At 49.2% G+C, this 28000-nt stretch overlaps 1 protein-coding gene across 1 annotated transcript; it reads right to left on the reverse strand.

The window, feature by feature from the left end:
* Nucleotides 1–732: 732 nt before the first annotated feature.
* LOC128828107 (adhesion G protein-coupled receptor E3-like) lies at nt 733–27546 on the reverse strand. The gene is made up of 16 exons (XM_054012478.1): nt 27410–27546; nt 24843–24986; nt 22700–22843; nt 21527–21603; nt 21081–21179; nt 20378–20555; nt 19761–19880; nt 18929–19122; nt 17848–18009; nt 16944–17138; nt 13829–14064; nt 13158–13224; nt 12128–12219; nt 7328–7496; nt 3270–3374; nt 733–1962 (listed from the first exon to the last, which is right to left on the reverse strand). The coding sequence occupies exons 4-16, from the start codon at nt 21536–21538 to the stop codon at nt 1942–1944; spliced, it is 1650 nt and encodes a 549-aa protein (XP_053868453.1). The 5' UTR covers nt 21539–21603; nt 22700–22843; nt 24843–24986; nt 27410–27546; the 3' UTR covers nt 733–1941.
* Nucleotides 27547–28000: the final 454 nt, after the last annotated feature.

The following is a 28000-nucleotide window of genomic DNA, read 5'->3' on the forward strand; positions in this document are numbered from 1 at the left end:
TTACAGCATGTTGCAAAATATACAAGCTTGGCCAGTTAAACCAGACACCTTTTAGCCAGAAGAGAGAGAGATACAAGAAAGAGAAAAAATAAGGCCAAGGAAAAGGAAACATGGAGGGGTGGAAGGGAGAGTCTCACATCTCAGCTGGTGTCAGGGATTCAGCTGGTGGAAGTGGTGACATCGTCCAGGTCCCTCTCTCTAACCCGATCTGGTCAGGAATCTCAGGATTAAGACGAAGAAGGCCTGGGGTCCCAGATGCCAGTGTGGGCAACAGCAACGATGGTGAAGCTCGCTTCAGGAGCCAAATTTTTCTCCCCAAACTCTTTCTTTAAGGGTCCCAAAAGGGGTTGATGGGTGGAACAGCCCATCCCCTTGTTCCTTTGGCCACCAAGTAGGCTTAATTTCCAACACACCAGTTTTAGTTCATCAATTTCCTGTCTCACGCTCGGTTAAGATCATTCTTGGTAAACAAGGCACAGTCCTGGAGTTACAATAGGAGGTCGTTTTGTTTGGACTAATTCAGTCTGTCACCCTTTCTCAACTCTGCTGTCACAAGATATTGTGAGACTTTATGAACTTTCCTTCTCTTTTCACGCTGAACGCACAATAAGAGTACATTTGTAGGCCCAATTTTCACCACACCGCACACACCACCCCCTCCTACAACATCACATATTTCCCCCTCCCCATGGAACCCTACCCACACAAACAGTTCCTCCACCATATCCCGCATCTGCTACACCCCTTTATAGCCCTATGACGGATTGGGTCACAGAGACTCCCTTGAGACTGCCACCTGATGTGCTCAGACTACCTCTGAGTCCATTTTTCCTGACAGCTTGGGACTTCAGTATCCTGTCTTGTTGCGCCAGACATGCTAGCCTGCTACAAACACAGACCCAGGTCTGAACCACATCCCCCACAAGCTGCAGATTTAACTGAAAACAGCTTAAGAAGTGCTCCAGTGTCCAGCACCCAGACACCCAGTTCCCAATGGGGTCCAAACCCCAAATAAATCCATTTTACTCTGTATAAACCTTATACAGGGTAAACTCATAAATTGTTCGCCCTCTATAACACTGATAGAGAGATATGCACAGTTGTTTTCTCCCCAAGGAATTAATCACTAACTCTGGGTCAATTGATAGAAAACCCTGGATTTTGACTCTCTAACGCAGGCTTGTTTCTGTATTTTGCACCCCCGCAGAGTTCGTCTGCACAAATGTCCATCCAGCTGGCAGTAATTTGAGAAAAGACATGGCCTCGTTACAACACTGGCTAAATCCTCGGCAGATGCTAAGCAGTTCCATATTGATCGAGGGTCTCGCCTGGCTATTAATGCTGAACAGGAACAGGTGCGCCAACCTCACAGTTTTCGACTGCAAATCAAGCACAATAGAAAGAAAGAAGCACAAGAAACCAGATTTTGCTTGCAGCTATCATGGTGTGAATCCGGAGTAACTCCACTGACTAATTCTGGATTTGTATCAGTCGAAACTGAGATGAGAAGCTGGCCCAAGTTCTCCCAGGCTGGGAAATGCCAAGCCTTTGGGTTTGGGGAAGGACAGCAAAATGAAATCTTTTTCCACCTTTTATTAACTGGATAGATTTGCCAATTCTTTGACGCTCTGCTCCCAATCCCACTCCCACTGAAGTCAATGGGAAAACTCCAGTTGACTTCAACTGGAGCAGAATCAGGCCCTCATTCAAGACTTTAGGGTGGAGACTGCAACCACTTGGGTGAAGTCAAAGTGCTAAAATAATTAAACACGTGAAACACAGCCTTCCCCTCCCCCATACAAGGATAAGCCATAGAGTAGCAGCTATCCGAGGATATTGGAGATAAGCAGCTTCCTCTTCTTTGTAAAAAAGGGGACTTCTGGTGCTGGGAATGGAGCTGGGCTTTATTTTCCCCCACATGCAGTAGTAGTCTCCACTTTTTCAGGAGGACTTTTCCCATTCCTGGAAAGAAAGCAAAGATGTGATGACACGGTGAAGGCAACCTGAGTGTTTAATGTTGAAAAGGGGGACTCTCTCTCAAAGGCAGTAGACAAAGTTCCTGGATTCTTTCCCTCTGGGGTGAAGGAACCAGGAGAAATTCCTTGCAGTGTTGTCTCCTCACTGGGGCCAGTCCATCTGCACTAATGAAGATTCAGTCCCAGTCTTGCTCAGAAAACAATCCTGATCTTATGTCCAAATAAATGTGTTAGTCTCTAAGGTGCCACAAGTACACCTCATAGTTTTTGCGGATACAGACTAACACGGCTACCACTCTGAAACCAATCCTGATCCAGTAATTTTAGGTTATGATATTTCGAAAGCCAATGTCTGCCCACCCTATGCTGAGAGATCCGCAGAGCTCAAAAGAGAACCCAAGGAAGGAAATATGGAGGGAGGTTGCTATTTAAAATGATTTCTCTGCTGGTCAGAACAGTAACCATGGGCATATGGGATTCCCCCAGGCCTGGATGTGAGAAATACCCAGTAGCTAACACTCCCAATGCTGTTCTCAGCTGGACTACAACAAGGCACCAGTCACTTGGGGGACAAAGCAAGCTATATACTATAACGATAGGCCCACTAGAAAAGCATCATTGGAAAAAGTAGAAAGATATTTATTAGTAGATAGATCTAGATATTTAAGGGGAGACAGTGTTGCCTCGTGAATAGGGCACTGGCCTGGGACTCGAGACCTGGGCTTGTTCAATTCCCCTCTCTGCAACCGGTTTGGTGGGTGATCACCAATGAGTCGCGCCTCCATGTGCCTCAGTTTCCCTTATGTAAAATGGGAATAATTACACTGACCAGCTTTGAGATCTACAGATAAAAAGCGCTGTAAGAGAGAGGGGAATTATTGTTATAATTATTCTAATTTATACAAAATAAAAGAGCACCTATTCTAGTCTCAAGGTGTCTTAATCACTAACCACACTCCAGTAGTATAAACCCAGCAGTCTAAAGATAACCAGACGGAAGGAAAATTAAAAATCACCCAGTTTTTCCACAGAACCAGCTTTGATCCCTCAGTCCCGCCAACCCCCTCTCATATACAGCCAATAGATACAGAAGACACAGCAGGCATCTGTTTATTATCACTAGAGTAGATGGAGATGGATATCGAGTAAGTAGATATTATTGGGTTGGCCTATAACAATTTTGGCCATTCGATACAGTAGATGGCTACATAGCAGTGAGGCTGGTAAAACTAGACCCTGTTTGATGGATGTGTCCCCAAGGCCGGTATTGGAGAAGAGATCAGCATCACTTACAGTTCCGGTGGTCGTGGGGACAGCTGACATAGATACCCTGGAAGTCTGAGACTTGGTTCTGGTTTTTTCAATCCTTCTGATCCATCTCTTGTACTCCTGTCTCACCTAGAAAAATACGGAACAGGCTCATTGGCTCATGTAACCAATGCCCCATGAGAAGCTCGGACAGTTTTACACCACTCGGTCCTAAACCTGAACAGAGCAAAAGAACTGAAATTCTTGTGACCATCTTCCTTGCTGCAAATTCCAACACGTAAAGGGAAGGGGGATGAGCGGCCCTCCATCCCCTAGTTGCAATGAGCCATATTCTGACTCCAGTCACACCCAGGCAACATCACTGACTTCATCAAGTTGCAAAGTCTGAATAGAAATTTAGCCTAGGAAACGCAAGTTGATGAACTCCCACCAAACGACATGTTAATGGGCTTGCTGCAGGATTAACCTGGGGAATTTCTATGACCTTCGTTACACAGGTTAGGCCAGGGGTCTCAAATTCAAATGACCACGAGGGCCACATGAGGACTAGTGCATTGACCCAAGGCCGCATCACTGACACCCCCGCTCGCTGCCTCTGGCTCCTCCCCCACGCCACCCCTTCCATTAGGCCCCGCCCCTGCCCCACCTCTTCCCACCCCTTCCCTGCCCCATTCCAACCCCTTCCCCAAAGTCCCCACACCAACGCTGCCCCCAGGGGGTGCAGAAAGGGTGCAGGGTGCGGCAGGGGCTCAGGGCAGAGAGTTGAGGTGCAGGAGGTGTGCAGGGTGCGGCAGGAGGCTCAGGGCAGGGAGTTGGTGTGTGGGGTGCAAGAGGGTGAGGGGTGCGGCAGGGGGTCGGGGTGCAGGGTGCAGCAGGTGGCTCAGGGCAGGGAGTTGGGGTTCAGGAGGGGTGTGGGATGTGGCAGGGGACTCAGGGCAGGGACTTGGGGTGCAGGAGGGGTGTAGGATGTGGCAGGGGGCTCAGGGCAGGGCGTTGGGGTTCAGGAGGGGTGTGGGATGTGGCAGGGGGCTCAGGGCAGGGAGTTGGGGTTCAGGAGGGGTGTAGGATGTGGCAGGGGGCTCAGGGCAGGGAGTTGGGGTGCAGGAGGGGTGTGGGATGTGGCAGGGGGCTCAGGGCAGGGAGTGGGGTGCAGGAGGGGTTCAGGGTGCGAGCTCCAGCCTGGCGCTGCTTACCTAAAGCGGCTCTGGGGTGGCAGCAGCATGCACCGGTGCCAGGGCAGGCTCCCTGCCTGCCTGCCCTGGCCCCCGGCCCCGCGCCACTCCGTTCCAGGAAGCAACTGGAACCGTGTCCCTGCAGCCCCTGGGGGAGGGGAGGGGAAGGGCTCAGGGTTCCCTGCGTGTGCTGCTCTTGCCGCTCCTCCAGGTACCTCCTCCGAAGCTCCCATTGGCCGTGCTTCCCTGTTCCCGGCCAATGGGAGCTGTGGGGGGGCGGTGCCTGGAAGGAGGCAATGCAGGAGCCCTTTGCCTCCTTTCCCCTCCCCCCCGGCCCAAAGGGATGTGCTGCCAGCCGCTTCAGAGAGCGGCGCGGGGCTCGCAGTGCCACAGGGGGCAATCCCGCAGATGGGGGGGGGGGGCGCGGGGACCTTGGTGGGTCACACGCAAGAGCCCCACGGGCTGCATGCGGCCCGTGGCCCGCGTGTTTGAGACCCCTGGGTTAGGCCATGTCTACACTACCACTTATGGTCAGCAACATTTATGTCACTCAGGGGTGTGGAAAAAACACACGCCTGAGTGACATAATTTCACTGGTATAAGTGGCAGTGTGCACAACACTCTGTCGGCGGGAGAGCTTCTCCCACCAACATAACTAAAAGAAGCTGACAAGAAGTGGAAGCTTGGACAAATGACCAGGGAGGAGTATATAAATCTTGCTCGGGCATGCAGGAGTGAAATCAGGAAAGACAAATCACAACTGGAGTTGCAGCTAGCAAGGGATGTTAAGAGTAACAAGAAGGGTTTCTACAGGTATGTTAGCAACAAGAAGAAGGTCAGGGAAAGTGTGGACCCCTTACTGAATGAGGGAGGCAACCTAGTGACAGAGGATGTGGAAAAAGCTAATTTACTCAATACTTTTTTTGCCTCTGTCTTCACAAACAAGGTCAGTTCCCAGACTACTGCACTGAGCAGCACAGTATGGGGGTGACCAGCCCTCTGTGGAGAAAAATGTGGTTCAGGCCTATATAGAAAAGATGGACGAGCACAAGTCCATGGGGCCGGATGTGCTACATCCGAGGGTGCTCAAGGAGTTGGCAGATGTGATTGCAGAACCATTGGCCACTATCTTTGAAAACTCATAGAGATCAGGGGTGGTCCCGGATGACTGGAAAAAGGCTAATATAGTGCCCATCTTTAAAAAAGAGAAGAAGGAGGATCCAGGGAACTACAGGCCAGTCAGCCTCACCTCAGTCCCTGGAAAAATCATGGAGCAGGTCCTCAAGGAATCAATTTTGAAGCACTTCGAGGAGAAGAAAGTGATTAGGAACAGTCAGCATGGATTCACCAAGGTCAAATCATGCCTGACTAACCTAATTGCCTTCTATGATGAGATAACTGGATCTGTGGATGAGGGGAAAGCAGTGGACGCGTTTTCCTTGACTTTAGCAAGTTTGCAGATGACATTAAACTGGGAGCAGTGGTAGATACACTGGAGGGTAGGGATCGGATACAGAGGGACCTAGACAAATTAGAGGATTGGGCCAAAAGAAATCTGATGAGGTTCAACAAGGACAAGTGAAGAATCCTGCTCTTAGGACGGAAGAATCCCATGCACTGCTACAGACTAGGGACCGAATGGCTAGGCAGCAGTTCTGCAGAAAAGGACCTAGGGGTTACAGTGGACAAGAAGCTGGATATGAGTCAATTGTTTGCTCTTGTTTCCAAGAAGGCTAACAGCATTTTGGGCTGTGTAAGTAGGCACATTGCCAGCAGATCAAGGGACGTGATCATTCCCCTCTATTCGGCATTGGAGAGGCCTCATCTGGAGTACTGTGTCCAGTTTTGGGCCCCACACTACAAGAAGGATGTGGAAAAATTGGAAAGAGTCCAGCGGAGGGCAACAAAAATGATTAGGGGGCTGGAGCACATGACTTATGAGGAGAGGCTGAGAGAACTGGGATTGTTTAGTCTGCAGAAGAGAAGAATGAGGGGGGATTTGATAGCTGCTTTCAACTACCTGAAAGGGGGTTCCAAAGAGGATGGATCTAGACTGTTCTCAGTGGTACCAGATGACAGAACAAGGAGTAATGGTCTCAAGTTGCTGTGGGGAAGGTTTAGGTTGGATATTTGGAAAATAACTTTTTCACTAGGAGGGTGGTTAAGCACTGGAATGGGTTACCTAGGGACGTGGTGGAATCTCCTTCCTTAGAGGTTTTTAAGGTCAAGCTTGACAAAGCCCTGGCTGGAATGATTTAGTTAGGATTGATCCTGCTTTGAGCAGGGGGTTGGACTAGATGACCTCCTGAGGTCCCTTTCAACCCTAATATTCTATGATTCTATGATCCTATGAACTACTGCTGCTTGTTGGGGGTGGTTTAATAACGTCGACAGGAGAGCTCTCTCCCATCAGCATATAGGGGCTACAGGAGAGATCTTATAGCAGCGCAACTGCATAGGTACAGCCGTGCCACTGTAAAGTCTCTAGTGTAGATGTAACCCTTGCCTGCTTGGTGTGGTGCTCTGCCCCCTCTAGTGGCAGCTAGTTCGGCTAGAGATTAATGAGTCGGCTACAGCCTTAACTAAGAGCATGTGGCTTTTAGCCCATGCAGTAGAGACTCATGCATTTAGCTCCCGAGCTCCCAGGTTCGATCGCACCCACCAGGGGCTGTCTGTGTTATATAGACATGGTCCTTCCTGGCCTTAAAAAAATCTGTGACTCTATGAAAACAGCACAATATAAGCTGCAGGAGAAAAGAGATTGGGGGAGAAAGGTTGAAGGTCGAAAGAGAGGAAGGAGCAACAGGCACGGAAGACGTGAAAAGAGTGAAACCAAGACAAATGTGAACAAAGAAGCTCTGCTGGCTGGCCATTAATGGAGCTGAACAGGTAACAGGACATTGGCTTTACCTGCTGATTGAGGAGACAGTGCACCAGGAAGATGAAGGCTCCCTGCAGGCTGTTGATGATGGTGAATAAATACGCCATGACCGTGGCTGCCGATTTTGTTTGCAACAGACCAAGACTCCAAGTGCAGCCCAGGATGAAGAGCTGGGCGATGGCTTTAAATGTCAGCAATCTGGAGTAAAGCTGATGGAGAGAGCCCATTACAACCCTATGCAGAGAGACCAAGTCAGTGGGCTCTGAGGGCGATGGCTTACGCCCTCCAAGTAGCAACTATGCAAAATTCCCCTAGGGACCACTGGTGGGTAATGTTTCTAGATAGAGATTCTGCAAACAGGCCCTATTCCAACCAGGTTAGAATGGCTTCTACCATAGGGTTACCATATCTAATAAAGAAAAAAAGAGGACCCTCCACGGGCCCTGGCCCCGCCCATTTTCCCACCCCCCCAGCCCCGCCCCAACTCCGCCCCTTCCCCGCCCTAACTCCGCCCCCTCCTCCCTCCCACTCCCAGCCACGCGGAAAGGGCTGCCCGAGCGCTACCGGCTTCACGGTGTGCCGGGCAGCCCCCAGACCCTGCGCCCCCGGCCGGCGCTTGCCCAGCGCAGCTGGAGCTGGGGGCGCAGGGTCTGGAGGCTGCCCGGCACACCGTGAAGCCGGTAGCGCTTGGGCTTCGGGCAGCCCCCTTGCCTCCGGACCCTGCGCCCCCGGCCAGGCACTTCCCCTCCCGGGCTCCGGCGGCGCAGGGTCCGGAGGTATGGGGGCTGCCCAAACCCCGTAGCGCTCGGCTCTAAAACAGAGCCGAAGAGTTGGGGAGGAGCAGAGCCGCCGCGGCTGGAGGCTCTGCTCCTCCCCTGACTCTTCGGCTCTGTTTAAGAGCTGAGCTGCCCCAGCGCTACCGGCTTCGGGCAGCCCGCATGCCTCCGGATCCTGCGCCGCCGGAGCCCGGGAGGGGAAGTGCCCGGCCGGCGGCTGGGGTCCGGAGGCAAGGGGGCTGCCTGAAGCCCATAGCGCTCGGGCAGCTCGGCTCTTAAACAGAGCCGAAGAGTCGGGGAGGAGCAGAGCCGCCATTTTCCCGGACATGTTCGGCTTTTTGGCAATTCCCCCCCCGGACGGGGGTTTGAGTGCTGAAAAGCCGGACATGTCCGGGAAAAAGAGGACGTATGGTAACCCTATTCTACCATCCCCTTCACTCTCTATGGGCCTGCTCCAAAGCACAGAGAGACACTGCCATTGACTTCACTGAGTTTGGATCAGGCCCTAGTTTGCCACCCCTTCTGCATCTTGTTCATTTCCTGATTTTGCTGCAAGGAGGCTCGGGCCATCAGTACCACACATCTGGGGGCAGTTGTCATTTCAATGCGCTGGGCCAGTGAAGGATTTACCTGTTCTCTAATTCCAGGTAGGTATTTCTCCCCCTTTTTTATTCCTGGTACTTGAAGTGCATCTTACAACCTTGAAGCTATTTACCTTCAGAACCACTCTGTGAGGTAGATGGTGCCCTTATCCCCATTTTCCAGATGGAGAACCAAGGGCATAGCGAGATTAAGTAACTTGCCCAACATCACATAGGAAGGCTGTGTTGGATCAGGGAGTTGAACCCAGGTCTCCCACATCCCAGACCAGCACCCTAAGCACCAAATCATCCTTTCTTTCCCATTCTGATTGATTTGGAAACCGCTCTAATAAAGCCCTTGAAGGAGAACACTACATTCGCTAGAAACCATGGCTTGCCATTAAAGATTTGGTCCATTAGTCCTTACACCACACTCATAATATGGAATAGGTCACTAAATTATTTAAGGGATTGTTGCGTGCCCTTTGCTGTAGCATGTCAGAGTACAATGCAGACTAGCAGAACCAGATACTAAAGTCAGCTGGCAGCAAAAGCGGCCTTTTGCCATACTAGGCAGATTCAGCCTTTGTGTAACTTCCTTGGTTTCAGCAGAGTTACAGATTTTACCTCAGATTAATTCACGTATAGATATTTGTATAGCACTCAGCATTGTAACATCTGACTTAAACCTGTGTTCTGTTCCGAGCTCTGCCATTGGCCTGTGGTGTAACACTGACCACGTCCATTTTCCTCTGTTTCCCCTCACATCCGTTTTGTAGCGCAGGCAGTGAGTATAGAACCGTGCAGTAATAATAGTTACATAGGAAGAATAAGGGGCAAAGGGCTAGGGAATGAGTAGCAAAAACACAAAATACCTGTTGACCAACACCTATAAAATAGCTTAAGCAGTTAGCATAAATGCAAGGCCTTACACCCTAAGTAGAAGTAGTTGGTCAATACGTTAGCATAAGTCAGTAAATGAACAGTTATCTTAAGTCACAAAATGGCAAAAGGCTTTTTGTTTCTTCTTTTGTAATGACCACTTGTGTTGCAAACTGTTGATGGGTAACTGCAAAAAGACAAAAACCAGTTTCAAGTATTTTTAAAGGAGGACATCAGCAAATGCCTAACCACAGGTAACCACAGTAATCCAATTAACGTATGTTAATAAGTTTAGCCAAGTTAATAGACTAACCTATAGAATAAGAACACCCCAACAATGTAGGTAAAAACCTTAAAATATGGTTTAAAAAAAAGCTATTCATATATGCATAAAAAATACAATGGCCTATCGGGGTGGCTCTATGTTTTTTGCCGCCCCAAGCACGGCAGTCAGGCAGCCTTCGGTGGCACGCTGGTAACGCGGATTCGGCGGCATGTCTACAGGAGGTCCACCTGTCCCGCGGATTCGGCATACCCATCGCCAAATTGCCGCTGAAGCTGCGGGACCGGCGGACCTCCCGCAGGCATGCCGCCAAAGACTGCCTGACTGCCACCCTCAGAGTGACCGGCAGGCCGCCCCCCGTGGCTTGCCACCCCAGGCACGCGCTTGGGGCGCTGGTGCCTGGAGCCGCCCTTGAGGCCTATAAAACATCTAGTCTCAGGAACAACCGTTAAAATTCTTCATCGGCATGCCAAAGAGAAACCAAAATCTGTCTCAATCCTTAAGGCTCTCCCCCAAAATAAAGTAATATATACAAGTAATGGGGCTGGTCGCTCTCACACTGTTATACTATCTCACCGATTTAAATTGCTTTACTTAAACTAGTCATTGTGATAATAAAACGTTGACCGTTACAGAAGGTCTGCGCTAAGTGCAAGTGTTTTCATTGCTGTGCCCACCCTCCTCAAATTAGGTCTTTTCTCACCATTGTCAGTTACAAATCCCAGCGACCATGGCCACATGTCCAGCTCTTCCAGAAAACACGGATTTAGCAATTAAGTACTGTGATAGGGTCAGGCCAGATGGATACAGGAGAGTGTTCGAAGGCAGATATATTAGTCCCAGATTAAGTAGATCCCTTTTCCATGGGTAAGGAAACAGGGGCAGTTCCAGAACAAGCAGGAACTTGTTGGAACCACTTAAGGCAGGCAGGCTAATTAGGACACCTGGAGCCAATTAAGAAGAAACTGCTAGAATCAATTAGGACAGGCTGGCTAATCAGGGCACCTGAGTTAAAAAGGACCTCACTTCAGTTTGTAGCGTGCATGCGAGGAGCTGGGAGCAAGAGGCACTAGGAGCTGAGAGTGGGAAGGCGTATTGCTAGAGGATTGAGGAGTACAAGCATTATCAGACACCAGGAAAAAGGTCCTGTGGTGAGGAAAAGAAGGTGTTGGGAGGAGGCCATGGGGAAGTAGCCCAGGGAGTTGTAACTGTCGCGCAGCTGTACCAGGAGGCACTCTAGACAGCTGCAATCCACAGGGCCCTGGGCTGGACCCCGGAGTAGAGGGTGGGCCTGGGTTCCCCCCAAACTTCCCAACTCCTGATCAGACACAGGAGGAACTGACCTGGACTGTGGCTTCTACCAGAAGGGAAGGTCTCTGGGCTGTTTCCTGACCCACAGGGTGAATCTGTGAGGCGAGCAAATCCACCAATAAGCGCAGGACCCACCAAGGTAGAGGAGGAACTTTGTCACAATACCAAGAAATCACTGTGCAGTTTTCCTCATGCTGTCTCAGTTGTGCATAGCAAAAAGCATCAAACTAGTGTCCTTCCTGGAGGAGAGAATCCTGCACTGAATGAGGAAAATGGGACTGCATGATCTAACACATCTTCTCCATTCCTGATATCTCTAACTTTCTGCTTGACTGAAAGGGCTAAGAGTTCTTACACTAGCCAAAAGAGAAGATGCAGGAGGAGCGAACAGAAAACTCTGTACAAGGCAGTCTTGATTATCCATACTTCAGTTATGCAGAACAAGGATTCCCCCAATTTGTTAATTACATTGAAACTTCCCTTGATTTTAGAGGAAGGCTGATGTAGTGGTTAGTGCCCTAATCTAGTACTTGGGAGACCCAGGTTCAATTCTATGCCCTGCCACAGATTTTGTGTGTGAGCTTGAGCAGGACACTTAGCCTCTATGTGCCTCAGTTCCCCATCTGTATAATGGGGATAAGAGCCCTGTCCTGCCTCACAGGGGTGTTGGAGGATCAATGCATTAAAGATCGTGAAGCGCTCTGAGATCTGTGGGTGAAAAACCAGCATACAAAATAGGGGCCCAGTACCATGAGATGCTCAGCACCTCCTAAAAGGTGCTGCGTATCCTCATCTCTGACCTAAGTCAATAGGCACTGACGGTTCTCAGCTGCTTGCAGGACCAGGTATTCAGTGTTCTGTTCTCCATGACTTTCTGATACCAAGTCTGTATGACGCTGGTATTTCCTCAGTTTAAATGAGCCAAGAGCACCTGTAGCAACCCCCCCCCTGCAGAAGACTAACTGGACCTCTCAGGCAGGTTTAGTGCTTTCCTACCTTGTGTTTTTGAGGGTGGAGACATCTGTATTCAGGGAGGAGATTTTGTCTCTCAGGAGCCAGAGGGTTGTGATAAAAAATGCTAAATTCATCTGTGGAAACAACACAACAACTCAAGTGGATCAGACCCCAGGTCCATCTAGTCCAGTATTCTGCCTCTGACCGTGGCCAGTACCAAGTGCTTCAGAGGCATGGATAATCTACCCCCTATATTAGTTCTCCTCTTGGTCTTTGGTAGCTACAGCTTGATTTAAATCCTGAAGCCTGGGGTTTAATATCCCTTCCAGAACTTTTGTTAGCCCTGATTAGAACAACTCTGGATATTATTCTTGCTACCCATATAAATGCCCAATTTCTTTTGGAATCTTGTTAAAATTCTTCATGTATTCACAGTGCCTAGCACAATGGTACTTTGACCCCAGATGGGAGCCCCCAGCTGCGACTGTCATCTGAATCCTTCCTGCACCACGAGACATCACTTAGGGCACAGATAAGGCTCTGCCATCCCTCTCTGTTCTGAGCTGCTCTGTCTGTCCTCTGTGTTACATTCCATAAACTTTCCCTCTCTACGTATTGTTGGATCATGGAAGGATTCTTTCAGCTGCCCTCTTGTCCATGTTCTTCCGGCTGCCCAGTTTCACATCTGACATAGCCGAAGGTCTGTTTCATTCGTAGCACCTAGCCCAGATATTTCCGTCTTCTCTTCTGGATAACTTTGGAGCTAAGGAGGTGCTGAACTCTGACAAATCCCAGCATTTGGTATAAATTCGTTCCACTCCATTGGAAACAAATCGCATGTGATTTATTAATTATTTATGAATTTACACTAATACAAATAAAGAAGGTGACATTGTTACCTTGTCACTTTCCAGAGAGTAAATCCACAGTAGCTAGGCCACAACTCACTCCTTAAGCAAACGTCCCAATGTCTGACTCATCTCACTATCAAAGTCCTTTCCCTGCGACATACACATAATTCATCCTTTCCCATTATCCGTTGAAGAGAGGAGAAGAAAAGGAATATACCCACCACAATAATAAGGCAGACCGGTCCAAGGAAACTCCAGACAAAGCCTCCCTCTATTGTGAGCCAGCAGCTAAAACGCAAGAAGAAAAAAGGGTAACAAATTATCCCTGGCATTAAATAAAGTGAATTCTCTCCTTTTGGTTGTCAGAGTTGATATCTGGGTGGGGTAGGAGATGCAGGGTGAATGCTGCCTACTTCCCTTTATGACAGTCTCATGAATGTAGCTTGCAGAAATTAGTCTTTTAAGAACATAACAATGGCCATACTGGGTCAGACCAAAGGTCCATCTAGCCCAGTATCCTGTTTTCCGACAGTGACCAATGCCAGGTGTCCCAGAGGGAATTAACAGAACAGGAAATCAACAATTGATCCATCCTCTATGGCCCATTGCCAACTTCTGGCAAACAGAAGCTAGGGACACCATCCCTGCCCATCCTGGCTAACAGCCATCGATGGACCTATCCTCCATGAATGTATCTAGTTCTTTTTTGAACCCTGTTATAGTCTTGGCCTTCACAATATCCTCTGGAAAGGAGTTCAACAGGTTGACTGTGCGTTGTGTGAAACGTGAAGAAACGGGGATTATAGAATATATTGTCTCTCTGTAATTCAGCCAATGAGTTGAGTGGGCAATGAGATATCTGTTCTCCCTCTGGGATGGGCTCTGCACGTACTGTTTGGAAGTTCCGTAGCCTTTGTGATTCACCGCTGCAGAAATAGCCACCACCAGGGCTGGGAAGCCGTAGCCGAACGGGTACATGAATCTCTTCTTGAACCGGCTGGCGCTGGTGTAATTCACGACCTTCAGGTTCCTGACGGTGAGGAAGAGGTGCAGCCCTTCCAGGAACATCCAGGTGAAACAGGCCAGGAAGAGGTAGTGTAGGAGGCCAGCAATGACAGCACACGCCACCTGGGGGAGACAAAGAGCTCAGGGACTCTGAACATCTATCTCTCCGAGATAGGGGAAGTGTTAGTTATTTGATGTGTCCTCTCCAAGCTGGGGAGAAAATGGCAACAAGGCCTGTGAAATATTTAACAAACCCCTAGGACATCTGGGACTATACACTGCATACTGTGGCCATTCAACTTCATCACAGCACGAGGGGTAGAACTCAGATCCTCCTGGTCCAAAAGCACTAGCTCCTACCTCATAAACTAAAAGAGAATCTCCATTAGTGGTTAACAATATAGGGCTTATGACACGTATTGAGACAGGCTGCTCTGAGTTCAGTTCCCAACCCTGCCACCGACTTCACGTGTGACCTTGGGCAAGTCAATTAATCTCCCTGTGCCTCACATCCCCATCTGTAAAATGGGGTTAATGGAATTCTGTCCCCCACCCATTGTCTCATCTGCTTAGACCATAAGCTCTTCAGGATAGCAGTTGTCTCTTGCTCTATGTGCAGTGCCCAGCACAATGGAGCTCTGATTTCAGTTGGGTCTCATTGGCTACTATAATACAAATAAATGACTATAATAGTTGAGGCAGTTCTGACCCCATCCAATAGAGGGCAGCACTGTTTCACTCACATCAGATACTAGGTCACAATATTATTATTTTTTCTTGCAAGAACTCAGGGCGAGGAATAAACCAAGAAAACACACAGACTGAAACATATGCACTGTCCTCACTCTCTGAGCCAGCTCATATTGACAGCTATATGTATTCCACATGTAGGCCAAGTACATTTTTTTAACCTTGGGAAAGCTGCATCGGCGCAAATGCGCATTTTCAGGTGTTTGTGGTTGTGAAGTTGATACCCTACGTCGCTCAGTCCAGGGTTCCTCCTATGACTGGGGAGCTGAGGCCAAGGGTTTCAAGCGGAGTGCCCCAAGAGTCAGTCCTGGGGCCAGTTTTCTTCAATATCTTCATTAATGATCTGGAGGATGGCGTGGACTGCACTCTCAGCAAGTTTTCAGATGACACTAAACTGGGAGGAGTGGTAGATACACTGGAAGGTAGGGATAGGATACAGAGGGACCTAGACAAATTAGAGGATTGGGCCAAAAGAAATCTGATGAGGTTCAACAAGAACAAGTGCAGAGTCCTGCATTTAGGACGGAAGAATCCCATTCACTGTTACAGACTAGGGACCGAGCGGCTAGGCAGCAGTTCTGCAGAAAAGGACCTAGGGGTTACAGTGGACGAGAAGCTGGATATGAGTAAACAGTGTGCCTTTGTTGCCAAGAAGGCTAACGGCCTTTTGGGCTGTATAAGTAGGGACATTGCCAGCAGATTGAGGGACGTGATCGTTCCCCTCTATTCGACATTGGTGAGTCCTCATCTGGAGTACTGTGTCCAGTTTTGGGCCCCACACTTCAAGAAGGATGTGGAAAAATTGGAAAGAGTCCAGCGGAGGGCAACAAAAATGATTAGGGGGCTGGAGCACATGACTTATGAGGAGAGGCTGAGGGAACTGGGATTGTTTAGTCTGCAGAAGAGAAGAATGAGGGGGGATTTGATAGCTGCTTTCAACTACCTGAAGGAGGTTCCAAAGAGGATGGATCTAGACTGTTCTCAGTGGTGGCAGATGACAGAACAAGGAGCAATGGTCTCAAGTTGCAGTGGGGGAGGTTTAGGTTGGATATTAGGAAAAACTTTTTCACTAGGAGGCTGGTGAAGCACTGGAATGGGTTACCTAGGGAGGTGATGGAATCTCCTTCCTTAGAGGGTTTTAAGGTCAGGCTTGACAGAGCCCTGGCTGGGATGATTTAGTTGGGGATTGGTCCTGCTTTGAGCAGGGGGTTGGACTAGATGACCTCCTGAGGTCCCTTTCAACCCTAATATTCTATGATTCTATGATAATTAAACTCTGGTGTTCGATTCTGATTTTACTGATGCTGGTGTAAATCTGGTGTACCTCCATTGAGGCCAATGGTGTCAAAGCAGTGTGAGCAAGTTCAGAATCCAGACCACTGAATTTATTCTGGGCATTGTGATCCCAGGCATGTGAAGGGGCCCAAGGGCAAAACCAACCCACCTTGATTATCAGTGCATCACAGAGGTCGCAGCTTGCAGTCTGTATGCACTGCATGCATGTTCCTTGTATTCCTCCATCCATCCCTCCCCCCACAAGCTCTCTGTGCCATCCTCCCATTCTCCTCTTCCTCAAGGACCCCCTGCAAGTCCCCACATGCCTGGACTCATGCCAGGAGAGATGACAATGGTGGGGTGGGGGTTGGCGGGAACATACCATTGTCCTGCATTCATCATCGCTTGGTAGGGTCTCTCTGTGGTCCCCCATGCTTCCTCTTCCCCCCCCATACCAGGGCTGTGTCCCTCCCCCCTCCCAATGTCTTCTCTCCACATGCCATCATCCCTTATTCGCTGTCCCCCCATCCTCCCCTGGTAGGTCTCTGTCGCCCCACCCCCCGCTTGCTTCCTCTTCCCCCCATGTCAAGGGCTCCATATGTGCCCCATTCCCCCTCATTATTTCATTACAGGATCACTTAGGGGCCCCATACAAGTTCAAGGACCCGTCGTGCTCAGCGCTGTACAAACACCCAGTAAGAGTGTGTCTACACTGCAGCTGGGAGCATGCGTCCCCAGGCAGCAGCCCAGGCTAGCCGCCCAAGTACAATCACGTCCGACCCTCTGGATAGTTACTCAGGCAGTTGGCCTCACTGCTATTTGAGTGCGTTAGCTCACGTGGAGCTAGCGTGTGTCTGTCTGTCCACTCTGGGAGCCTCCCCCCGCCCCAGCTGCAGTGGAGACCTATCTTTGAAGAACTTACGATCTAAATAGACAGGATAGATAAGGGGGGGGGTGGATTTGGCTGATTTCTCTACCTTATTGGTGACGCTGTTCACTGCGGTGAGGAAGAGCAGGTCGGCCAGGAAGAGGCAGAGGCAGAGCTGCAGGTGGAGGGAGGTGCTGACGTTGCGGATGGAGCGGCACAGGAGGAAGGTGAGGATGGCGAGGAAGAGGCACAGCAGGGAGAGGGTCAGTCCCACGTAGGTGATGATGGTCAGTGGGTAACTCTCCTGCAAAAGGAAAAATTAAAGGAAGTGTAAAGTTTGGAAATCACGCTGGAGAAACAGGGGCTTTGAAATAACCGGATAATTTCCCAAGGCAATCAGATCTCTAGCTCCGTTGTTGGAGAACATGGAGGACCCATCTCCTCCCTGCCCCTTTAAATAAAAATAAAAATAAAATAAATTAATTAATAGAGATATCCTATCTCCTAGAACAGACCTTGAAAAGTTATTGAGTCCAACCCCCTGCCTTCACCAGCAGGACCAAGTCCCTAAGTGACCCTCTTAAGGATTGAACTCACAAGCCTGAGTTTAACAGGCCAATGCTCAAACCACTGAGCTATCCCTCCCCCCTTTCAATAGATAACTCAGAGGAGCAACACGTGTGTTGAGTTTGCAGCCCTGAGATGATCTCTGGATCTCGTCATGACTAAACTAATTGGAACAAATACCCGGCTGACTCATGCCCCGTGCCACCTGTCTGACGTCTAACATGCTGACCAAGTGCACCTGATCATGACTTTCCTACTGGCTGGCTCCAGCCATTCTAACTATATTTACAGCCAAAGGCATTACTCCTTTTGCATAAGTGGTGGACACCTGCGTTTTGTGTGTCGAAAGGCTCGGGTTTGTTCTTGCAAACAGCCGCAGCGTCTGTGCGAATGCAACCCTAGTTTGTTACACATGGACCATGAGCTTAAGCCGACGGCTGAAATACCTTGATAGCATGTGAAGCCATCAGGATGGCAAAGCTGGACAGGTGCGTACAGGTGCAGGTGGTGTGAGTGCTGTTCGCACGGAGAAGAGTGCAGCCCTCAGTAGACCAGGTGCCAGTGAGCTTCCAGAAAACACAGATAATCTCGTCTTCCATTTCCTTTCTCTGGAAACAAACATTGCAGCACCAGCGTCAGCCTCCTCCTTTAAAGAGCCAAGGGCTAGTTTAGCCCAAACTAAACCAAAGAGGAGCTAGAGCTTGTCAGACAGAGCACTGGGTTGGGACTCAGGGGACTGGGATTGTATTCCTAGCTCTGATGTGCAATCTCATGAGAAGTCTCCGTGCCTCTGTTTCCCTCCTACCCTTTGTCTCTCTTCTTTGGGACGGGGCCCATGTGTTTGTGCAGTGCCTGGTAAAATCAGACTCTGATCTCAGTGTGCCTCTACGTGCACTATAATAATGGATATCGGTTTCACACCAGTATAAGTCCATTGATCTGGATTGGAGTAAACGAGAGCAGAGTCAGGCATCCAAGCCGATGCCCCACTGGTACAAGGTATTGAGGTTTACAAGTTCATCTGGGAATTTCAATGATTTTTGAAGGCTTTAGGGTGGGTATTGGGGGACCCTTAGCATTCAGCCATTATCAATTTTAAGTTGAATTGCCTCCTCATTTAAACTTGATGTGGTGGAGAAGGAAGAGCCAGTGGAAAGATTCAAATTACAGGGCATCTGTGGTACTGATGGGCAAGGAAGATCATTTTAGCAGGACTGAAGGGAGGCATTATGGGTACTGGGGGGCCCAGAGAGGAGGCTGCAGTAGAAAGGTGGAAGGTGACCAGAACCATGGCGAGGGCAGAGAGGAAAAGCCAGATTTTTGGGGAAGATGCAGCATCAAGATTTGAACTCATCTTGGTGGTAGGGGAGGAACCAGAAGGAGTTGAAGATGACCCTCGTTAGTCAGGCCAACTGGAAGAGGACGGCAGTGTTGACAACAGAAGCACAGAGAGAGGACAGTTGGGAAAAGCTCCTGGCCAAGAGGGGTCCCTCTTCCATTTCAAGCAGGGACATGATTGCCAATCACCTGTTTATGCTCCAGGGTGAAGTAGAAAGGTTTGGGGAGGGGTCCGGGTTTCCCAATGGTCCCACTCACTACCTTGGAATTCAGCGTAATGCTAACCAGGTTGTCCTCCCCTGTCAGGTTTTGCTGGTCGATAAAGTTATTGTTCAGGATGGACTCGAGAGTGGCATACGAGATGAAGGCAACGACTCCGGAGCCTGCAGGAGCAAAGATGCAAGAGGTGACACCAGAACAGCCTGTGTCCTGTGTCACACCGCAAGGAGCTGGAAGAGCTCTTGGCTGGGGGGCGCAGCCGAACCAGCGATGAGAAGGACACAGGTACGGAGAGATGGAATGGCTTCCCCACGTTCGTGCAGAGTGTCAGTGGCAAAATTGGGACTAGACCCCAGGACTCCTTACTCCCTGCACTGGCCAACGAATAACACTTCCTCCTAGGGGCCCATCTGCCGCTAGTACTGGATAATCCACCCCCGTCCTGCTCTGTCTGAAGCCTCCAGCCCTGACGTGCCCTCTGCACAAGGGAAGCCCCAATACCTCTAGGCTTGGCAGTTCATAGCCCCGGCACTTCCGGGTTTCCTGCGTCATTTATGAAAGTAAAAATGTTGCTCGAGTCCTGGCACCTAATTACTTGAGTCCCAACCCCACTTTCATTACAGATTAAGCACTGCACAGAGGGTCGGTGTAAAGCAACCCAAGTCCCCCTGGGGAGTCTGTCAGGGCTGCTCTAAGGTCCCTCTGCAGCCCTGGAAGATCTGGCCTCAGAGCTGGAGCTGTGGAATGGGTTGGAGAGGTTGGATTCCTTCCGTTGCCTGTCCAGACAACTCCCGGATGGTACCTGCTTCGCTGGCGCCAACCACTGTCGTGCAGTCAATGCTCATCAACTCGTTTTCAGCGTTCAGTTCGATCATCTTCCCAGCCCGACTGCAGTTATCCGTAACCCGCAGGGCTGCGATGGCTGGGGGCGGAAGGACAAGTTCTTCACTGCGCGGCTTTGAAAACTACCCTCCATTTAGCACAGAGCCTGATTCTCCTCCCACTCCCGTGGCGGCAGGGAGCAAGGCTGCGGTAAAACCAGCAGAGCCGAGAGAAGAATTAGGAGCCCGGACTGTCTTTATGTCCTTTGTGCTTTGCACCTAACACAATGGGGCCCTGCTCCATCATGACTGCGGCTCATAGGCACTACCACAATCCTGCTACTAGCCGAGATCAGAGCCCCATAGTGCTGGGCACCATAGGCAAATGCAGCAATAAACCACTCCTGCCCCAAACTGCAGAAAGGGGTCGTGTCCCCATTTACATGGAAAACATAAGCACCAAGCGAGCAAGCAGGCAGGAATGGCACTCAACTCTCTTATGCTTTAGCCCAGCACCCTAGCCCCGAGGCCACCCTTCATTGCCGAGAGCAGCTAGGGTGGCAATCAGAGCTGTGCGGAGGTTTTTCCTTTTTCTTACTCATCGTCTCGGCTGTGATAGTCTGCGGCTCGTTCTCAGAACCGTTCCAAGCAGCTTCCAAGGCAGCCAGTTCTGCACGCTGCACAAAGGCAGTGGCTGCCCACGCGACCTCCTCCTTGCTCCAAGTAGACTGCTGGGCAGTGGCATTGAAAAGCGAATCGAGAGAAGTGAAGACTTCCTGGGGTTTAAAAAGAAGATGCCCAGGGTAAATCAGGGGCTGTCAAACAGTGGTCCACCGGTTAACAGAGAGATGGTCCCATGGATCCACCACTTTTCCTCCCCATTCACCATCATGGAACATCCCAGGACAGCTACAACTGCTTACATGGATGGGTGATTTTCGGCAGGCTTTTAGGGTTCCCTCCCCCTCCACGTGCTTCTTATAGTCTGGCCCTCCACTCCACATGGTTCCCATACTCCCCAGTTACTGGATCCCAACAAGATACTGCCTCGTTCCCTTTGCCCCAAGATATTCATCACCCACTCTTGGCTGGCAGCTGAAATTAAACTCGCGGTTGGCTCCAGTCTACTCTTCTAGAGTAGAGGCAACTAAGCCTTGTTTTCAGCTGCTTTTAAAGACTCCCCCCCCAGGTTCATCTTTGGAAGGAAGTATCTGGAGACCGGTTGCAGCAGCTGGGGACCAAGAGGAGGGACTTTGCCTTGGAGGTCAGGGACTGGCAAATACAGGTACACAGCCTCTGACCTTCGGCGGTACTGACTGGTTTCCATTGCCACATGCAGATTCCAGGGTCTTTGAGGTCTGATTCAGGATGGTGCAAAATCTATTGCTTTTCTGGTTTCCCTGTAGGGGAATCATGGAAAAAGGAGTTAATGCTATAACATACCTATCCATGTCCATCCAACTGTTGTGGCCCTCTTAACCCACTGTATCTTTCAATCCGTCCTCTATGTCTAGCTCTGGCTATTTCTCTATCCACCCATCTTCTCAATCTCCACCCTTCTCTAGGTACCAGCTCTAGTCCATCCATCCTCCCTGTTCATCCATAATACCCAACCCAAAAGCAGCACTCACGCTGTCTGAATGCACTACACAAACTCTACACACACACCCCTCAATTCCATTCTCTCCCTTTTTCCCTCCTGCCCTGCACACGAAGATGACCCAATTGGGAATCACTCAACACATACGTGCTGCATCATGTTGCCGCACTGGCTTTTGAAATCATCTCCTTGCAGAATCCGGGGCTGGCAGCGGAAGAGATTTTCTAGGGAAGGAAGGAGGGAGCCAACATTGGAGCCTCTCTTATAAAGATCATATCTCTTTGTGATGGGATCAAAACATCATTATACTTCTGGGCAGAGAAATGAGCCCCAGCAAAGTCCAGTCAACAGCAGAGCTGATGCTAAAGCTAAAGGGATTGGTTTAAGAAGCCCAAAGGTCATGGTGTGAGTGTTCTGGCAAGGGCAAGATTTCCTGCTGAGACACTCATCCACGCCTAGGCAGTCATGCAGAACTGACGGAACCAAGCCTGGCCAGTTGCTGGGTGGGGACTCAGAAGCGCTGGAATCTTGGCTCCCATTCCAGGCCCTGGAGAGGAGTGTCCACTAGTGGGCACAGACTCATCTGCATAATCGTTCATGCACAAGCTTGCCTCCTTCAGCCTTATCCCCCACACACACAACTTGTCCCTGTCCCAGTGCAGTTTCTTCCCATCCCTGGCTCTTGTCCCACTCCCAATTAGAACACCTCACATGTCTCATTCCAGTCCCAGTCTCCTTTCCCAGCCAGTCCCAGTCTACCCCTGCACCAAATCCTCCCCTCCCAGTCCTGGTCTTCTTACCCAGCCAGTCCCAGTTCCCCAGCATCCTGGTTCCTCATTCCATTTGTCTCTCTCCTCACCTCTTAGTTTCCAGGTTTGCCCACTGCCAGCCCCCCAACATTCCCCAGTCCCACTGAGTCCCAGTCCCAGTGTCCTTCCCCAGATACTTAGTCCAATCTCACTGTTGTTCCCCCAGACCAGCCCCTTGACCCAGTCTCTTTATCTGGCCAGTCCCATCTTCCCCCTGTTGCCTGGAGAGATCTGTCTCCCCATCCTCCTTCCACACACACATTTCCAGGCCAAGTTCCATCCTACCACTGCCACCTGCTTGGTTACCCTCTATTGTTAGCATGCTAGCTCGATGGAAGTGTAGACGTACCCTTAATCATTGCAGCATGCTCACCGGTCAGTAGAGTACACTGCTCCATAACTTTTCTGGCAAGTGCAAGAGCTGGTCCAATGGCATTAGAGCAACCTACATTACACTCAACACATTACAGAATTCCCTCTCACTTAGTTGGGCTCCGGAGCCGATACTCACCGATGCATTTCACTGTTGGATCAGTGAAGTGTTCCTCCCCAGAACTAGATGCAAACCCGTGATTGCAAGTGCAGTGGTAGGACCCAGAAACATTTTCACAGGTTGCAAAAGCAGGACAAGTAGACGAATTCTGACACCTGTCAACTGTGAAAGGAAGAAGGAACCATGTCATTGAAAGAGAGCAATCGATAACCCTTTGCACATTTTCTTTGACTTCTTCAATGTGGTTCACTTTCATTCGTTAACCTTGTTAACAATGCAGCTAGGGAGAAAATGTGGACCTAACAGAGCAGGTGGGCGAGGTGGGACGACCAAGGCAGCTGGCCTCTCTTCTCGAGACATCAGGGAAAGGATCAAGAAAAGGCCTCCATCCCTCTCCTGTGAATCCAGGGAAACAGGAGGACATATTCACCACTTCTATATGGCTATGATCTATTTTGTACAAACTATGCCCTATGAGGTAGCATTTTGAAACTCATAATGTGAGGAATATTATTATCTTCTGAAATGTGTGTAACAAACACTGCATGTGAAATTATGAAATTTTGCTGTAGGATTATTACTGAAATATGTTATAATTCCTCGGTACGCCTCATAAGTCAGTTCCTCAGAGACAAGAACACACTGGCATGCCAGCAACAGGCTACAGAGTCATCCCCTGGTTAATGGGAGATTCACCAACTGGGGAGATCTCAACAGGAAATGTACAAATCAGCTGAAAGACAGTTTGGTGCTCACATACTGCCTCCCCACAGGACCCAGCAAGGGTATTTCCAGCACACAAGGATTGGGGTATAAGAAGGGGGACAAACATGCCTGTACCCACCTCTCCTGTCTATCTTATCTCCCTCTCCTTATTACATCAGTGAATCTTTGAAAAACACTGAACTAAGGGGAGTGGTCCCAGAATGAAAGGAAATCCTGCCTGAGAACTGAGAACTGCCTGCAGCGTCTGGTGTGGTGAGAAGGATGTTGGCTTCAAATCTTATTAAACTTGGTAATGTTTTGGAATTAGCTTGAGGTTTTATCTTTTTATTTCTTTTGTAACCAATCCTGACTTTTGTACCTTTCATCTCTCATTTATAAACGTGTTTTATTGTTTTATCTAAACCAGTGTATCTGGGAAACCTCTACTTAAGATAACAAAGGCTGGGGCATAAACATTACCCATTGTGGAATGTCAGACTATCTATGATCTTATAATGCAAGGAGTTATTGACCAGTATAAGACGCACATTTCTAGGGAGCCAAGGCTGCGAGCGGGGATATGTGGGTGTCGCGGTGTATCTATCCATGCATGGCTGGGACAGCATTCACGTAAACATCAAAGGCATATAAAGCAGCGTAAAAGGAAAACCAGGTTAGGAGGTTAAGGGGACACAGCAGTTCAGGTTGCACCCTGGGGAATTTCACAGTAAGACTGAAGGATGGGAGTTGGAGGTAGGGAGGTATGCCCTGTGAGGTATCATTGGGAAACTCATAATGTGATGAATATGATTATCTTCTGAAATGTGTGTAACAAACACTGCATGTGAAATTATGAGATTGTGCTGTATGATTATTACTGAAATATGTTGTAATTCCTCGGTAGCCCTCATAAGCAAGTTCCTCAGAGACAGGAACACACTGGCATGTCAGCAACATGCTAAAGAGTCATCCCCTGGTTAACCAGAGACTCACCAACTGAGAAGTTCTCAACAGGAAATGTACAAATCAGCTGAAAGACAGTTTGGTGCTCACATACTGCCTCCCCACAGGATCAGCAAGGGTATTTCCAGCACACAAGGATTGGGGTGTAAGAAGGGGGACAAACATGCCTGTAACCACCTCTCCTGTCTACCTTATCTCTCTTTTTATAACATCAATAAATCCTTGAAAAACATTAAACTAAGAGGAGTCGTTGAATGAATAAAAGAAATCCAGCCTGTGAACTGAGAACTGCTTGAAGCATCTGGTGTGGTGAGAAGGATGTTGGCTTCAAATCTTACTTAGCTCGGTCATGTTTAGGAATTAGCTTGAGGTTTTTATTTCTTTTGTAACCAATTCTACCTTTTGTGCCTTACCACTAAAAATCTCTCACTCTCTGATTAATAAACGTGTTTTATTGTTTTATCTAAACCAGTGCTCTGGAGCTGATACTCACCGACACATTTCACTGTTGGATCAGTGAAGTTTTGCTCCCCAGAAGTAGCTGTAAACCTATGATTGCAGGTGCAGCGGTAGCCCCCAGAAACATTTTCACAGGTTGCAAAAGCAGGACAAGTAGACGAATTCTGACACCTGTCAACTGTGAAAGGAAGAAGAAACCATGTCATTGAAAGAGAGCAGCGGATAACCCTTTGCACCTTTTGATTGACTTCTTCAATGTGGTTCACTTTCATTCATTACCCTTGTTAACAATGCAGCAAGTGAGAAAGTGTGGACCTAACAGGTGGCTGAGGTGGGAGGACCAAGGCAGCTGGCCTCTCTTCTCGAAATATCAGGGAAAGGATCAAGAAAAGGCCTCCATCCCTCTCCCCTGAAGCCAGGGAAACAGGAGGACGTGTAAAGCGTAGCTGTGACATCCTGTAGCCCATATTCACTAATTTTATATGCCTATGATCTATTTTGTACAAAGTATGCCCTGTGAGTTATCATTTGGAAACTCATAATCTGCTGACTATTATTATCTTCTGAAATGTGTTTAACAAACACTGCATGTGAAATTATGAGATTTTGCAGTATGAATATTACTGAAATATTTTGTAATTCCCCTGTAGTAATCATAATCCAGTTCCTCAGAGACAAGAACACACTGGCAAGCCAGCCACGTGTTAAACAATCATTCCCTGGTTAACCAGAGACTCACCAACTGAGAAGTTCTAAACAGAAAATGTACAAATCAGCTGAAAGACAGTTTGGCGCTCACATACTGCCTCCCCACAGGACCCAGCAAGGGTATTTCCAGCACACAAGAATTGGGGTGTAAGAAGGGGGACAAACATGCCTGTACCCACCTCTCCTGTCTACCTTATCTTCCTCTGCTTTTAACATCAATGAATCCTTGAAAAACAGTGAATTAAGGGAAGTCGTCGCAGAGTAAAAGGAAATCCAGCCTATAAACTGAGAACTGCCTGGTGTGGTGAGAAGGATGTTGGCTTCAAATCTTATTAATCTTGGTAATGTTTTGGAATTAGCTTGAGGTTTTATCTTTTTATTTCTTTAGTTACCAATTCTGACTTTTATACCTTTCATCTCTCATTAATAAACGTGTTTTATTGTTTTATCTAAACCAGTGTGTTTGGGAATCCTCTACTTGAGATAACAAAGGCTGGGGCATAAACATTACCCGTTGTTGGAATGTCGGACTATCTATCCTCTTATAATGTCAAGACTCTACTGAGCAGTATCAGATGCACATTTCGGGGGAGCCCAGGCTGGGAGTGGGGATATGTGGGTGTCGCGGTGTATCTATCCATGCATCTCGGAGTGATTTTGCAGACTAGTATCTGTGCATGAGCAGGCCAGGACTGGCTGATCTGACAGAAAAGGAGCATAAAAGGAACCCCAGGTTGGGGGGTTAAGGGGACACAGCGGTTCAGGTTGCACCCTGGGGAATTTCACAGTAAGATTGAAGGATGGACGTTGGGGGAAGGGAGGTCTGATCCTATGGACAGGCTACAGTGAGTTTTAGTCCAGAAACAGACTAATCCCCCGCTAGGGTCACCATTTTGTCTTAAAATCCATGTCCACCACCAGCAGCAGCAAGAAATAATTTTGAAGGGATCTAGTTACGTTGCTGTCAGTAAAGATCTTGACTCCAGAGCTCAATGCATGGCCATCGTTGCAAGCATAAAGTAACTCCAAAGGTCATGGTGTGAGTGGCCTGGCAAGGGCAAGATTTCCTGCTGAGACACTCGTCCACGCCTAGGGAGTCATGCAGAACTGACGGAACCAAACCTGGCAAGATGCTGGGTGGGGACTCAGAAGAGCTGGAATCTTGGCTCCCATTCCAGGCTCTGGAGGGGAGTGTCCACTAGTGGGCACAGACTCATCTGTGTGCTCATACCCAAGCTTGGCTCCTTCAGCCTTATTCCCCCACACATACAACTTGTCCCTGTCCCAGTGCAGTTTCTTCCCATCCCTGGCTCTTGTCCCCTTCCCAATCGGAATGTCTCAGGTGTCTCATTCCAGTCCCAGTCTCCTTTCCCAGCCAGTCCCAGTCCCCCTGCATCCTGGCTCTTCATTCCATTTGTCTCTCTCCTCACCTCTTAGTTTCCAGCTTTGCCCACTCCCAGCCCCCCAACATTCCCCAGTCCCACTGAGTCCCAGTCCCACTGTCCCGCCCCAGATACTTAGTCCAATCTCACTGTTGTTCCCCCAGAGCAGCTCCTTGACCCAGTCTCTTTATCCTGGCCAGTCCCATCTTCCCCCTGTTGCCTGGACAGATCCGTCTCCCCACCCTACTTCCACACACTGGTTTCCAGGCCCAGTTCCATCCCACCACTCGCACCTGCTTGGCTACCCTCTATTGTTAGCATGCTAGCTCGATGGAAGTGTAGACATACCCTCAATCACTGCAGCATGCTCACCGGTCAGTAGAGTGCACTACTCCATAACTTTTCTGGCAAGTGCAATAGCTGGTCCCAATGGCATTACAGCAACCTACATTACAGTCGACCCATTACAGAGTTCCCACTCACTTACCAGTGCTCTGGAGCTGATACTCACCGACACATTTCACTGTTGGATCAGTGAAGTGTTGCTCCCCAGAACTAGATGCAAACCCATGATTGCAGGTGCAGTGGTAGCCTCCGGGGACATTTTCACAGGTTGCAGAAGCAGGACAAGTAGACAAATTCCGACACCTGTCAGCTGTGAAAGGAAGAAGGAACCATGTCATTGAAAGAGAGCAGCGGATAACCCTTTGCACCTTTTATTTGACTTCCTCAGTATGGTTTAGCTTAATTCATTAACCTTGACCATGGTCATACCCTTGACTCTTCTGCTTGCTCATACCCAAACTTGGCTCCTTCAGCCTTATTCCCCCCACACAGAACTTGTCTCTGTCCCAGCGCAGTTTCTTCCCATCCCTAGCTCTTGTCCCCTTCCCAATCAGAACGCCTCAGGTGTCTCATTCCAGTCCTGGTCTCCTTTCCCAGCCAGTTCCAGTCACCCACTGCACCAAATCCTCCCCTCCCAGTCTCCTTTCCCAGCCAGTCCCAGTTCCCCTGCATCCCAGCTCCTCATTCCATTTGTCTCTCTCTTCCCCTCTTAATTTCCCACTGTGCCCACTGCCTCCCTGCCCCCCAACATTCCCCA

Source organism: Malaclemys terrapin, chromosome 23 (genome assembly GCF_027887155.1).
Source record: "Malaclemys terrapin pileata isolate rMalTer1 chromosome 23, rMalTer1.hap1, whole genome shotgun sequence".
NCBI classification, from domain to species: Eukaryota; Metazoa; Chordata; order Testudines; family Emydidae; genus Malaclemys; species Malaclemys terrapin.